This window comes from Chlorella variabilis, assembly GCF_000147415.1.
Source record: "Chlorella variabilis unplaced genomic scaffold CHLNCscaffold_8, whole genome shotgun sequence".
Lineage (NCBI taxonomy): Eukaryota > Viridiplantae > Chlorophyta > Trebouxiophyceae > Chlorellales > Chlorellaceae > Chlorella > Chlorella variabilis.
This window is the reverse complement of record NW_005435080.1, coordinates 722,676-734,682: the sequence shown is the minus strand read 5'-3', so window position 1 is coordinate 734,682 and position 12,007 is coordinate 722,676. Positions and strand designations below refer to the sequence as shown.

At 67.3% G+C, this 12,007-nt stretch overlaps 2 protein-coding genes across 2 annotated transcripts in view; both read left to right on the top strand.

Annotated features, from left to right (window-relative positions):
- Window positions 1-928: 928 nt before the first annotated feature.
- On the top strand, window positions 929-6,512 carry CHLNCDRAFT_144872 (hypothetical protein; the record flags this gene model as incomplete). Its single annotated transcript, XM_005848410.1, has 13 exons — window positions 929-975; window positions 1,060-1,151; window positions 1,284-1,436; window positions 1,585-2,299; window positions 2,417-2,484; window positions 2,609-3,156; window positions 3,281-3,394; window positions 3,499-3,684; window positions 3,874-4,008; window positions 4,117-4,201; window positions 4,358-4,472; window positions 5,361-5,824; window positions 5,941-6,512. The coding sequence occupies 13 exons, from the start codon at window positions 929-931 to the stop codon at window positions 6,510-6,512; spliced, it is 3,294 nt and encodes a 1,097-aa protein (XP_005848472.1).
- A 387-nt stretch (window positions 6,513-6,899) lies between these two features.
- CHLNCDRAFT_57615 (hypothetical protein) overlaps window positions 6,900-12,007 on the top strand; it is a gene marked incomplete at its 3' end in the record, with an annotated part of 8,805 nt that continues 3,697 nt past the window's right edge. Inside the window, exons 1-15 of the mRNA XM_005848409.1 lie at window positions 6,900-7,324; window positions 7,418-7,622; window positions 7,755-7,946; window positions 8,046-8,436; window positions 9,124-9,196; window positions 9,329-9,519; window positions 9,688-9,765; window positions 9,921-10,043; window positions 10,272-10,312; window positions 10,479-10,548; window positions 10,797-10,819; window positions 10,985-11,087; window positions 11,300-11,361; window positions 11,545-11,683; window positions 11,918-12,000. Of these exons, the coding sequence (XP_005848471.1) occupies window positions 6,909-7,324; window positions 7,418-7,622; window positions 7,755-7,946; window positions 8,046-8,436; window positions 9,124-9,196; window positions 9,329-9,519; window positions 9,688-9,765; window positions 9,921-10,043; window positions 10,272-10,312; window positions 10,479-10,548; window positions 10,797-10,819; window positions 10,985-11,087; window positions 11,300-11,361; window positions 11,545-11,683; window positions 11,918-12,000 (2,190 nt within the window). The 5' untranslated portion in view covers window positions 6,900-6,908. The remainder of the gene's footprint in view (window positions 7,325-7,417; window positions 7,623-7,754; window positions 7,947-8,045; window positions 8,437-9,123; window positions 9,197-9,328; window positions 9,520-9,687; window positions 9,766-9,920; window positions 10,044-10,271; window positions 10,313-10,478; window positions 10,549-10,796; window positions 10,820-10,984; window positions 11,088-11,299; window positions 11,362-11,544; window positions 11,684-11,917; window positions 12,001-12,007) is intronic.

Sequence of the window (12,007 nt, the reverse complement as noted above, 5' to 3'; positions counted from 1 at the left end):
ACCCACGAGGACCAGGGGAGTGCGCGGCGTGAGGGAGGGAAGGAGGGATAGATGGAGAGGAGGGCAGCGCCACCTTGGGCCGTGCCGCACCCCCCGTGCTTGCTGCGATGCATCCGGTTGCTGCCTGATGCAGAGCACTCTCCAGTTGGTCTGGCGGCAGCATTGCACCCCTTGTATCACTCACATGTGTGTACAGCTTCTCCACACCGCTGAAGCCAGTCGCCCGCTCGTGGTGCTCCTTGATCACTCGGGGCAGCTCCTCGAGCGGCACCACGGGGCACCACCGCCACTCTCCGCTGCGCTTGACGCAGCGGCACAGGATGTCCTGACCGCCAGCGCCCTTCAGCACCTGGAAGAACTGCAGCACCTTCTTGCTGTAGTTCTTGGTGCCGCCCTGCACTGCCGCCCCCCCTCCCGCACCCCGCCGCCGCCGGCCTGAGGGCGCCTGCTGGTCGCCCTGCTTGATCCGGATGATGCCCTCTACATCTGACTTAGTGAGAAACACATTCTTGGCGCCGTTTTGGCGCCGTTCTAAGGCATAAAGGATGACAGGTTGGTTCATAATTTTAAATTTGCGGCAGCTGCGGGGTGCGGGAGGGGAGAAATAGAAGCCTTAGAGACTTTGAAAGGCGAAGGAAAGGGAGGGATCGCGGGAGAGAGCGTGCCTGATGAGCCAGACGAATCGGGGGAGGTGCCACATCAGCGGGCAACACATGGGCTCAACGGCGCCCTAGTGGTCGGCGGCATGCTGTGCGCTGCGCTGGCCTGCCGGTTGGCGCCCTCTGCCAAATTCCAGTATCGTTTGCGCTCATTCGCATTGAGTCCAGCGCAGTCGCCCCGCCGGTCCTTCGACTGCCTGGTCCGCTGGCTCCTGGCCAGGAGCGGGCCCAGCCTGCGGCTCTCCAAAACGCCCACCTTGCGCTGCAGGATGGAGAACGCCGACTCGAATAGCGCGCAGCAAGCGCGGGGCTGCGGGTGAGAGCTCGCCGAGGCAGGAAGCTCCTTTGTGCTGTGGCTGCCGCGGCCATTGCCTGATGAAGTGCCTCCACCTCCTCGCAGCCTGCCCGAGGGCCTGCTTGCCAAGGTGCGGGAGGAGCTGACATGCGTCATTTGCTACGAAGTCTCCGTGCGCCCCAGCACACTGCCCTGCGGTTAGTGGGCGGCCGGTGGGTGGTGGCGGCAAGGCGGCCGACAGTGCACTCCACTTGTTCAGGGCTGCAAGGCCTGGCCAGGAAGCGCCCGGCAGCGTCCTTCTGCGACCCCTGCACTGAGCGCGCCTGCAGGTCACACCGCCTGCCGCGGCTGCTTCAATCGGGCGCTGGCGGCGGCCGCATCCCAGCCAAAGTGCCCGTCGTGCCGCGCCCCGCTGCCCATCGGCATGCCGGCGCTGGCGCTCAACACCACCCTGAAGTCCCTGGCAGAGCTGCTGCTGCCCGGTGAGTGGCTGGGCTCAGAGGAAGCGCCTATACATATCCACCCATTTTGTGGGTGCTGGCCCCAGCACCGCAGGGAGTGAGCAGGCACCCACATCCGTGTCCTCCGCTCTGGAACCCACCCGTCCCTGCCTCCTGGTCCCTGGCGCAGACGAGTGCGTGCAGCGCGGCAGCGCCACATCCACACCACCCGAGGCGCCGCGCCCCGCCGTGCTGGAGCAGCGCGTCGTGCTGCGCAGCGGCGCCGGCGGCCGCGCCGTGTCGCTGCATTCCTCCCATGAGCTCAACCGCCAGGAGCGCAGCTCCGCTGGGGCGGGGCTTCAGGCGCTGCTGACGGTGATGGAGGATCGGTGGCCCGAGGCGCGGCAGCAAGGCACCCGCGCGGCCGCGGAGGGCCAGCAGGCCAGCAGGCAGGGCATGGCCGCGCGCCTGGTCCCCGGCGCCGACGCGCCGGCAGCGCCAGCTGGTGCTGCCGCCCTGCCGCGGTGGCGCAGCCCCGCTGCCCGTGTGCCGCCCGCCCCCGCTGCCCAGACAGAGCAGCAGCTGCGCTGGCCGAGCGCCTTTTCCCGCGTGCCCGACCACACGCCCCAGCAGCGCCTGGCCGGGGCAGATGCTCCCACGCTGATGATGCGCGTGCTGGATCGCGTGAATCGGGAGCTGAGTGGCATGCTGTCCCTGGTGCCGGAAATGGAGGGGCAGGTCCGGCAGGCCCAACAGAACCAGTCGGATCTGGATCGCCTCCTTCAACGGCTGGAGAGCTTGCACCAGCGCTTCCCCACACCTTCCAACAACCGCCGGCAGGCTGCCGCAGCCGGCGCGGCACAGCCGCCCGCGCCGCCGCCAGCCAGCGGCCTGGGTGCCTCCCCGTCTCCCTTGGGGCTCCGCAGCACGGGGCCGCGCTCTCAGCAGGCTGTCACGCCAGGCAGCGGCACGCCGGCCGCTGCTGGCCATGCCGGTGCGCCGCTGCCTGTGCTGCCTGCCAGGCGCACTTCGCCCAGCAGCCACATGCGCACCGCGGCTGTGCCAGAGATGCGGAATGAGATGACCTGGGGTGAGCTTGGCTGGCTTCCCCTGGTGTTCCGCCCGCCTCCCCTTTTAAGTTCTGGTGCTCAGGGGGATGCCCCTGGTCTCGGGCCCTAATGGGTGCTGGTTCGCCTGCTGTCTGCCCCCTGCAGGCCAGGACGGCATCGACACCACGCTGACGCCAGAACAGCGCTACGCTCTGGCAGTGCGGGTGGCCCACTCCACCGCCCCCGGCCAGGCCCTGCTGGCTGTGCGCTACATCGGTTCTGTGTACGAGGCAGTGGGCGATGGCGGCGAAGCCCCCACCGCGCTGGATACTACTGCCTCTGACCTCTACGCTGCGCTGGCGCACCAGCTCAGCCGCCACATGGCCGGCGCCGAGGCCGCCCTCGGGCGCACCACCAGCACAGCCAGCACCGCGCCGGCGGCTGCCGCGACCCCTGCCAGCGCCGCGGCGGCAGGCCCACCTTCCTCCCACACCAGCGAGGCATCTGCGACAGCTGCTTCCGCACCGCCAGCATCCCTCACAGCCGTGGCTGGTGCCACCGAGGTGGAGCCCGGTGTGCCTCCCACCCAGCCAGCTGCTGGCGCCGCCGCAGCTGACTCCGTGCTGCTGTCCACCCAGACCTTTGTGGCTGCCGCTCTGGATACTCTGCTGGCGGGGCTGCACCTGCCCCACGTGTCTTCCCAGCTGAGCCAGGTGAGTTAGGGCGACTTTGGAGGTCAGGGGAAGCGGGATGCCGGCAGCACTGGGGCCTTCACCTGGGGTAAAGCCCCTGCCTGATTTGCTGCTCCTCCCCTCCTGCTCATTGCACATTCCTCAGGCCGCCATCCATGAGTGCCTGGCCAGCAGCCTGTGCGTGCTGGCCAACGCGGCGCTGCTGCCTGTCAACGGCTCGGCGCAGGTGCAGCGCTCGCTGAGCAAACTGCTCGACATGGTGCGCTGCCACTTCACACCTGGCTGTTTGCGCTCGCAAGGCTTCCCGTAGAGTCTCCTCTAGCGGACCCTCACTTTGCGAGTTTCCCCCTGCGCCGCCTGCAGCTGGTGTGCAGCCCCGGCGCCCCTGCTGTGATGGGTGCACTGCTGTCCCTGCTGCGCGCTCCCTTCACCACAGCACAGCTGCGCGGCACCGCGCCGCCCGCCATGCCCGCCGGCCGCGCCATGTTCATGCACCACCTCTCCAGGACGCTCATCAAGTCCACTCTGCTCTTCCGCCGCCGGGCAGAGGTGGGTGGTGCCGGCCCGCCTCGCCCTCTGTGATGCCAATGCTTCCAGGCTGGGCAGCTGTGCCTGCTCAGCCCATCCTCGTGTCCGTTGGATCCTGTGTCAATGGGGAGGGGAGCGGCCACCCCATTGAGCTCCAATGGAGCTACACTGACTGGTGGTGCCTGCTGTGGACCCCTCCACTGACTGCAGGGCGCCGACTTGGGCGCCGTGCTTCAGTCCCTGCACCTGCTGCTGAGTGACCAGCGCCACCCCGACAGCCCCACGGCCCAGCAGCAGGAGAGCGCAGCCAAGCGCTTCATCTCTGCTGTCTGTGCGGCGGTGCAGGTACCGCCGAGCTGCGCAGCCCGCCGGGGGTCGTGCGGAGGGGGCACACAGCCCTGACATGTGCCCTGCCGCCTGCTCAGCCTGCTGCGGTTGGCTGGCTGGGTGCAGGAGGAGGGCATCACCCCACACCTCGCCCTGCTGCCAGCCATCAGCCCCGTGCGCAGCATCGTGGCGGAGTGCATTGCGGCCCTGGGTGAGGCGGGGGCAAGGGAAGGCGTTGACGGGGTGGCTGGCTGGGCAGATGGGTTGGTGGTTGGCTGGGTATGGAAGGCGGTGGTGCGTCACCCTAAACTCTGGTCGCAAGGGGTTTGACGTCGAGCTGGCCTGTGTGTATCCCCGCCACCTGCAGACGGGCCCGAGCCGGTGAGCCCGTTCATCCTCAGTGCCCTGCACACCCCTCAGCCGCCCGTGCCAGCCCTGGCCCCGATGCCTGTGCCCCAGTCTCCAACCAGCCTGGCACCAGGGTCCACACTGATCAGCATGCCTCTTGTACCTGCGGCGGTCCCTGCTGCCTCGTCCACTGCCCCTGGCGCGACCAGCGGGGAGGCCGAATCGGCGGCGGCGGCCGACGCTGGGCCGCCCAGCCGTGCAGGCACCCCCGCCAGGTCGACTGCAAACGCAGCAGAGGCGCCGGCAGAGACCCGGGCCTCGTCTGAGGGGCAGGCAGCCAGGAGCGGGACGGCAGCTGGAAGCAGCACGGCTGGTGGCGGGCGGGGCGCTCGCGACGGCCGCACTGCTGCAGCGGGTGGGGCTGGCAGGGCTGCTGCCGATGGCGGCAGCAGGGGCCGCGGCCGTGTGCCGCACGACCGCAGCGGCATGCGGATTTGGATGTGACTGCCTGGTAGGCGCCTGGTGGTTCCCTGTTGTAGAAGTGTTCAAGAAAAGTTCTGGCGCTGAGAGCACGCCTTGCTTTGCGCCGCAAACGGTGTTTGTAGCGGGCGGTCTTCCTGATAGGTAACTGGCAGCGGGTATTTGCCCCTGTTCTTTCGACGACTCCTGATGTTACTTTCTTTATAGGCTGTTACACTATTCCAGACCTCACAGCGGGCTCTTTAAGATGTGAAGAAGGTGGCGCAAACTTCAGAACTTAATAATGACGTCTATACGAGTATGCGCGGTGGAGATGCAGGCGTTGCTGCGGTCTCTGCCCGCGTCTCCGGCGGCCTGTGATCGCCTGATGCATTTCGCGTTCGCGCTGAATGAGAAACTTGCGGGGTCGCTGACGCCAACGCAGTCTAGGCGCACCACCACGCCGCTCCCGCCTTGCCGCCTGGCGTTCTTCCGCCATCTGGGTGGCTCTGCTCCGCGCTTTGTTTGAAGATGTGCAGGGCATCTGCCCCCCCGTGCTGCAGGGCTCTGGCCGGCCTGATAGCTCCCCTGTCCCACTTCTGCACCGAGCTTACGGCCGCCGCTTCCACGGCGGCCCCCCTACCATCTTCACACACCATTTGCCTTGGGAGCGCCATGATGGTCGATACACTGCTGTTGACTCTGATTCAGGCTGCAGTCAGCGGGCAGATTCGGCTGTCAGAGGCAGACGCGCTGCGGCTGGGGTCTATAGGCAGCATCCCGCTGCAGACGCACCTGGCACTGTTGCATGACATGGCGCTGCGGAGCTCAGACTTGGATTCTTCTTGGAATCACTTTACGTATTGCTGCCAGATAGTGTCTACGCTGCTGCGTTTTACAACCACGCCAGGCATGTTCCCGCCGCGCGTGCTGGCAGCGCTGAGGGCCACAACCCTGCGGCCACCCATACTGCTGGGCTGGCTACAGAAGAGCACGGCCATTGCTGCAGAGCTGCTGCGGCAGGGCGGTGAGTCAAGTGTGGCATGCATCGGCAGCAGGGAATGCGGGAGGGGCACCACGCATGGGTTTTGGGCGCCATCTGTCCAGCCTAGCTAATCCCTACCTGCGTACCACCCTCTGCAGGACCCAGCCACGTTCCTGTCAACCTCTTTGACGTCTGGACAGACGTGCTGCACCCTGAGAACAAGGTCCGCGAGCTGCTGGAGTGCCAGCAGCTTGCGCCACTGCACTCGTCCATTGTGCGGCTGCTGGTGAGCTGCTTGGCTGCTGTGGACCAAGACAGCGTGCAAGCCGATCCGTCCAAGGCCGTCGTATGCCTGCAGCTGCTAGGGCTGGCCGACCTTTATCATGGCCGCCACACACACGAGCTCGACACCGGTGGCGCAGCGCTGCACGCGACGGCGCACGTGATGCGCAGCCTGGCAGCTGCTGATGCGGCGCTGGCTACAGCGGCCAGCGTTGGGCTGTTTCTGTGGGGGCTCAACTCCCTAGCAGTGCTCCTCAGTGACATTGGCGAGCTGGGGGATAGTCCAACGCAGGCAACGGTGCAGGCACGCGAGCGACTGATTATCGCTGCCACAACGCAGCTGGGCGACGGCACGCTGCAGGCCATCCTGCAGCTGCTGGCATCGGTGGCGGCTGCTGCACCTGGCACCTCGCCTGCGGGCCAGCTGCAGCCAGCTGCAGCATCATAATTATGGACCACTTCTGCAGCCGAATTCACTGGCGTGTTGGACAGCCTGGCTTGTGGCATCAGGTGGGTTGCAGCCGGCTCCTTCCTGATTGCCCTGCTTGCTGCGCAAGCAGCAGGAGACAGGGTACGGTGTGTGCGCATCCTTGCGCTGTGGCAGGAGCTCTGCTGCGCATACCTGCTGTTCGGCTGGTCTCCTGCCATGGTTTGGCAGCGCTCACCGCCACACAACTGCGCTTCTCCCTCCCTGATTTGGTGTTGTTTCTGCAGTCACCTTGAAATGGATCCAAGCATGCCTCTGCCAGTCAGCGGCGGCAACTGCGCGCCGCTTGCTGCGGCAGCTGAGGCGATGCTTCGTCTAGCTGTGCTGATGTCTCGTATGCCTCTCAAGGTAAACGGCATGGCAGCCGCTGTGCCAGCGGGCAGCTTGCCGGCAATCGCCGACACATTTGGGGACTTGCTTCAGGCCAACCCCGCTCAGGCCGTGGCAGCTGCAAGCCACTGCGTTGCCTACCTGCTGCCACGTCAACTTGGCAACACGATTTCAGGCAGCGGAGGAGAGGCAGGCATAGCAGCCGGAGAGGCAGATGTGGCGGCAGCATTCAACAACGCCATGGCAGCATGCAAGTACGAGTGGGGAGTTGCGGCGGCGCTGGACGGCGCCACAAGCCTCGACGCCGCACCCTTCCAGTGCGCAACGATCCGGGACTGGGATGACATAAGTGTGTTGAACGCTGCCTTCATGGCAGCCTCCGCAGCTTGGCACCGCAGGCTAGGCACCCGCCTCTCGGATGCGGACAGATCAGCAACAGAACGGTGAGGACTCCTAATCATGCAGCGCCACCTGCTTTGCACGCGCCGCTGCTGTGCTGCCCCTCTCATGCCACCTGCGCTGGCCTGTGCCTGCAGGCAACTGCAGTGCCTGACTGTGTGCTATTTGGAGGCTCTGACGGCGCGGCCAGGCTGGCCAGGCGACCCTGATGGCAGCGACGCGGCCCTGACCTTCGCAGCGCTCAACTTCATGTTTTTCACCCCCACGTGTGCCGACCTCCTGTTGGCCAACCATGCCGGCCCTGTGGCAATGCTACAGGCCATGGAGGGCATTCTGCGCAGTGTAAGAGGGGGCAGGCTGCGCGCGCACAAAGCCGCGCTGCTGCCTTGCTGGTCAACTGCGCGGTGCATTCATCGCCGCTCCCCTGCACACTGCCCTTTCATAGCCTTTCCGTTCCCCGCCTGTGGTCTGCAGCGGCCTTGCAGCGAGTCGCAGCACGGCGTCGTGACATTTTCCTGGGTGCTGCAGCTGCCCGGCGAGCTGCCACACCTGGCGCCCCTGCTCCTGCGGCAGCGTGCGTTGATGCGCCTGCTGTGCCAGCTGGCGTCCAAGCCGCCAGCAGAGATCGACAGCTCCTTCCCCACCAGTGATGTCGCACCGCACCAGGTGCGGTGCAGGCCTTCTGCCGGCCGCGCCTGCTGCCTGCCCGGCACTGCCCGTCGTGCGGATTCAATAACGGCCCTGCTTCTGATCCCGGCCCTGCAGACCAGCCAGATGCTGCTGCACCTGTTCAGGCGGGTGGCAGCCTATGTGAAGGGGAGCGGCGGCAGCGGCGGGGGCGGCACCAGCCTGCACCCTGAACCGCAGCAGGCAGGGGCCGAGCCGCCAGCCGTGCTTGCCCTGCAGCAGTGCGAGCCTGCAAGCTTGGGGCTGGCTGATCTGGCAGGCCTGCTGCAGGCCTACGTCGACAGCCAGCCCAGCAGCGCCAGCCTGCCCCTGCCGGCAGCCCCCATGACGCCTGAGGTTGCGGTGCAGCGAGCCCGAGCCCTGGCCCTGCGCAGCTGCGCCAACCCGCGGTGCACCGACCTGTCTGGTCCCAGCGAGGCGGCGCTGCGGGGGCGGCGCTGCGGCGGGTGCGGCGTGGTGCGCTACTGCAGTGAGGCGTGCAGCCACACCGACTGGCGGGCGCACAAGGCCGCCTGCCGCTTGCTGAAGCGGCAGCGGCAGCAGCAGCGCGAGGGAGGCGGCGAGGCTGCTGTGTAGCAATAACCCGGCTAGGCCTCCTGTTGCTGTAAGCTGCATGTTCCTCCTTCCAATGCGGCAATGAATTCTAGGGGCCCCATGAAGAGAATGGCACAACAAAAGGGTGCGGTGGCGGGTTGGTGAAAGTGGCGGTGGCTGCCATGTCAGCAGGCGATCGTATTGCTGCAGGCGTTTCCGCCCCATTAGCAATTGGCGGAGGGGTGGATTTCCTGTGAATTCGGCCACCAGTGTTGCAGTCCTTGGGGAGGCAAGCAGGCCGACACCATCCCGCATTGGGCCCCGATCAGGCAGTGGGACGTCATCCAGAGCGCACTGCAGGTGCCGATGGGCTGCCGGCGATCCAACCAGCTCCCTACACCCCGCCCATGGCCGCCATGGCGGCCTGACCGCTCTCTGTGGCGCTGCGCACCGCCCCAGCAAACGGCCTGGCGGCTGCAATAGCCACGGTCGATCCTAGGCGGGGGGCTGGCAATGCCCGGGCTGCCGCTGCCGCCGCCACTGCTGCTGCTCAGCCTGTGCGCCCACCTGGATAGCCCGCCTATTGGCTTGGTAATCATCTGCTGCCCCTCTGCCCCTGCAGGGCACCCGGCAGACAAAATGGCGCCTAGCAGCAAGGAGGCGGCCATCGGGATCGACCTGGGCACATGCTTCAGGTCCGCCGCCCCCTCTTGTGTCCTCCCGCCGCACCAAGCGCATAGCCGTCTCTTCTGCCCCATCCATGTATGCCTGCCACCGGTGTTCCTCCTCTCCCCCTTCACCTGCGCGCGCTTCCACCTCCCCTGCAGCTGCGTGGGCGTGTGGCGGGACGGCGGGGTGCAGATCATCGAGAACGACAGCGGCAGCCGCACCACCCCCTCCATGGTGGCGTTCACCGATGAGGAGCGGCTGGTGGGGGAGGCGGCCCGCAACCAGGCCGCCCAGAACCCTGTCAACACCGTGTTTGACGCCAAGCGCCTCATCGGCATGCGCTTCTCGGGTGCGCCGCCGCGCCGGCTGGCGCCTGGCGCCCGAGTGCCGGCAGCCTGGCGGCCGGCCTGGCTTGGACTATTGGCTGGGTGGGCCGCAGCCGGCGCGGGTCCCCAGCTGCCCTGGCTTGCCCCACCTGTCACCACCTGCCCTCCGCCGGTGCCTGCCCGTTGCGCAGACCCCTCGGTGCAAGGCGACATCGAGCACTTCCCTTTCAAGGTGGTCAAGGCCGACGGAGACAAGCCGTCCATCCAAGGTGGGCCCCGGGAGGTGCCCACCTGGCGGCTGCAGCCCCGCTGGCACTGTTTGCATTGCCCCCGACGGCAGCTCGCCCCAAGCCCGGGTTTTGTGCCGCACCATACCGCCGCGTTGCGCAACGTACCGCCGCGTTGCGCTGCACATGTACCGCAGTGATGTACCGCGGGGCCACCAAGACCATGGCACCTGAGGAGGTCTCCGCCCTGGTGCTTTCCAAGATGCGGGACATCGCCGCCGCCAAGCTGGGCACGCCCGTCACCAAGGCAGTCATCACAGGTGGGCCCCGTGCCCCTGCCCCTGCCCTGCCCTGCCCAGCCCTGCCTGCGCCCCTTGCCTCTGCCCTGCACCTTACTGCTGCCAATGTGTCCCGTGGGTCTCCCCTGGCGCCCTGCTGCCGCGGCTGCCGGCGCTTCTGGCCGACGCGCTGCGGGCGCCGCTGGTTCCCTGCTACCTACACCCACCCTTCATCTGCCGGTCGGTGCTGCCTGCTGCTGTGCCTCGCAGTGCCAGCATACTTCACTGATGCGCAGCGCCAGGCCACCAAGGTGTGTGTGGAGCGGTGGTGGTGGGAGTCGTATATTAATTGGCTGGGTGGGGCGGGTGAAGGAGGGAGTGGAGCTTGCCATTGCCACATGATGTACCCAATGCTCCTGCTGCTCCTGCCTGCCCCGCTCACCTGCCTGCCTGCCTGCCTGTCCCGCCTGGCCGCAGGATGCGGGCGCCATTGCTGGGCTGGAGGTGCTGCGCATCATCAACGAGCCCACCGCCGCCGCCATCGCATGTGAGTGGGCCGCCCTGCCCCGCCTCTGCGTTGCTGCGTCTGCATGTTGCTGGTGTGGCGTGGTGCCGGTGGCTGGGGGTGTGGGGGGGGGGGTCAGGCTGTGCTGAGGAGCTGTGGCCAGCCCAGCCCAGCCGGCTGCCAGCCGCATCCGCCGAGTCCAGCCGGTTGCCCTGCCCTGCTGGCAAGGAGTGCCTCACCACAGCACAGCATCACTCACATGTTGCTTGCTTGCCTGCTCCCTGCTGCAGATGGTCTGGACAAGGCGGCGCAGGTGGGCGCCTCGCCCACCCCTGCGCACGCCTCGCTGTGTGCCCGCCCCAATTCGTACCTGTAGTACCTTCCCCTACCTGTACTACCTTCCCTGACGGAGCGCCTGCCCTCATCCTTGCCTGCTGCCCTTCCCCGCTGCGGCCTCGCCCTGTCCCTGCCCGTGCAGGACGATGAGGGGCGCAACGTGCTGATTTTCGACCTGGGCGGCGGCACCTTTGACGTGTCGCTGCTCACGATTGAGGACGGCATCTTCGAGGTCAAGGCCACGGGTGAGCTGGCAGCAGCCGGAGGGTGGAAAGCACGGCGTGGCGGGCGGAAGGGCGGGTCAGCGGCTGGCGCGTTTGCAGCACGGCGTGGCGGCGGCGGCGGCACAGTGTCATGTGTGGGGAGCGGGGCTGCACAGAGGGCCGGGCTCACTGCCCACTCCGCCCACACCCACACCTCGCCTGCCCGCCTGCTTGCCTGCTGCCCCGCCGTGCAGCGGGCGACACTCACCTGGGCGGATCCGACTTCGACTCCCGCCTCGTGTCACACTTTGCTGACGTGAGCCGCTGGCAGGCGCCCCGCCGCCTTGCCCTGCATGCCCATGCAGCTGCTGTCGCCTCCCACGTGTTCCCTCCTGCGCCCTCCTGTGTGCGCCCCGCCTCCTAGTGCCCATCCCACTCCCTCGCACAGCCCCACCCGCACGCGCGCACCTGCTAACTGTCCCTTGCGCCTGCCCCGCAGGAGTTCAAGTGCAAGACGGGGATGGACCTGACCGGCAGCGCGCGCGCGCTGCGCCGCCTGCGCACCGCGTGCGAGAGGGCCAAGTGCACGCTGTCGGCCTCGGTGACGGCGGCGGTGGAGCTGGACCACCTGTTTGAGGGTGGGGCGGGGTGCCTGCAGACATCCACACCCCTCCCTGAAGCTGCCTGCAAACATCCACGCCCCTCCCGGCACCTGCCCCTCCCGAGGATCCTCCTGAGGGCGCCATTACCCAGCGCAGCAAGCGGCTGCGTGCCCTCCCCTTTCTTCTCATGGTCTTCCTGACCATCACGTCTGCTTGCGTGTCCTCCCCGCCTTGCCCTCCCTCGCCCCCTCCCCCGCCTCGCCCCCGCAGGCAACGACTTCTTCTCCTCCATCTCCCGCGCCCGCTTCGAGGAGCTGTGCCAGGACCTGTTCAACAAGTGCATGGAGCCGGTGGTGAGCC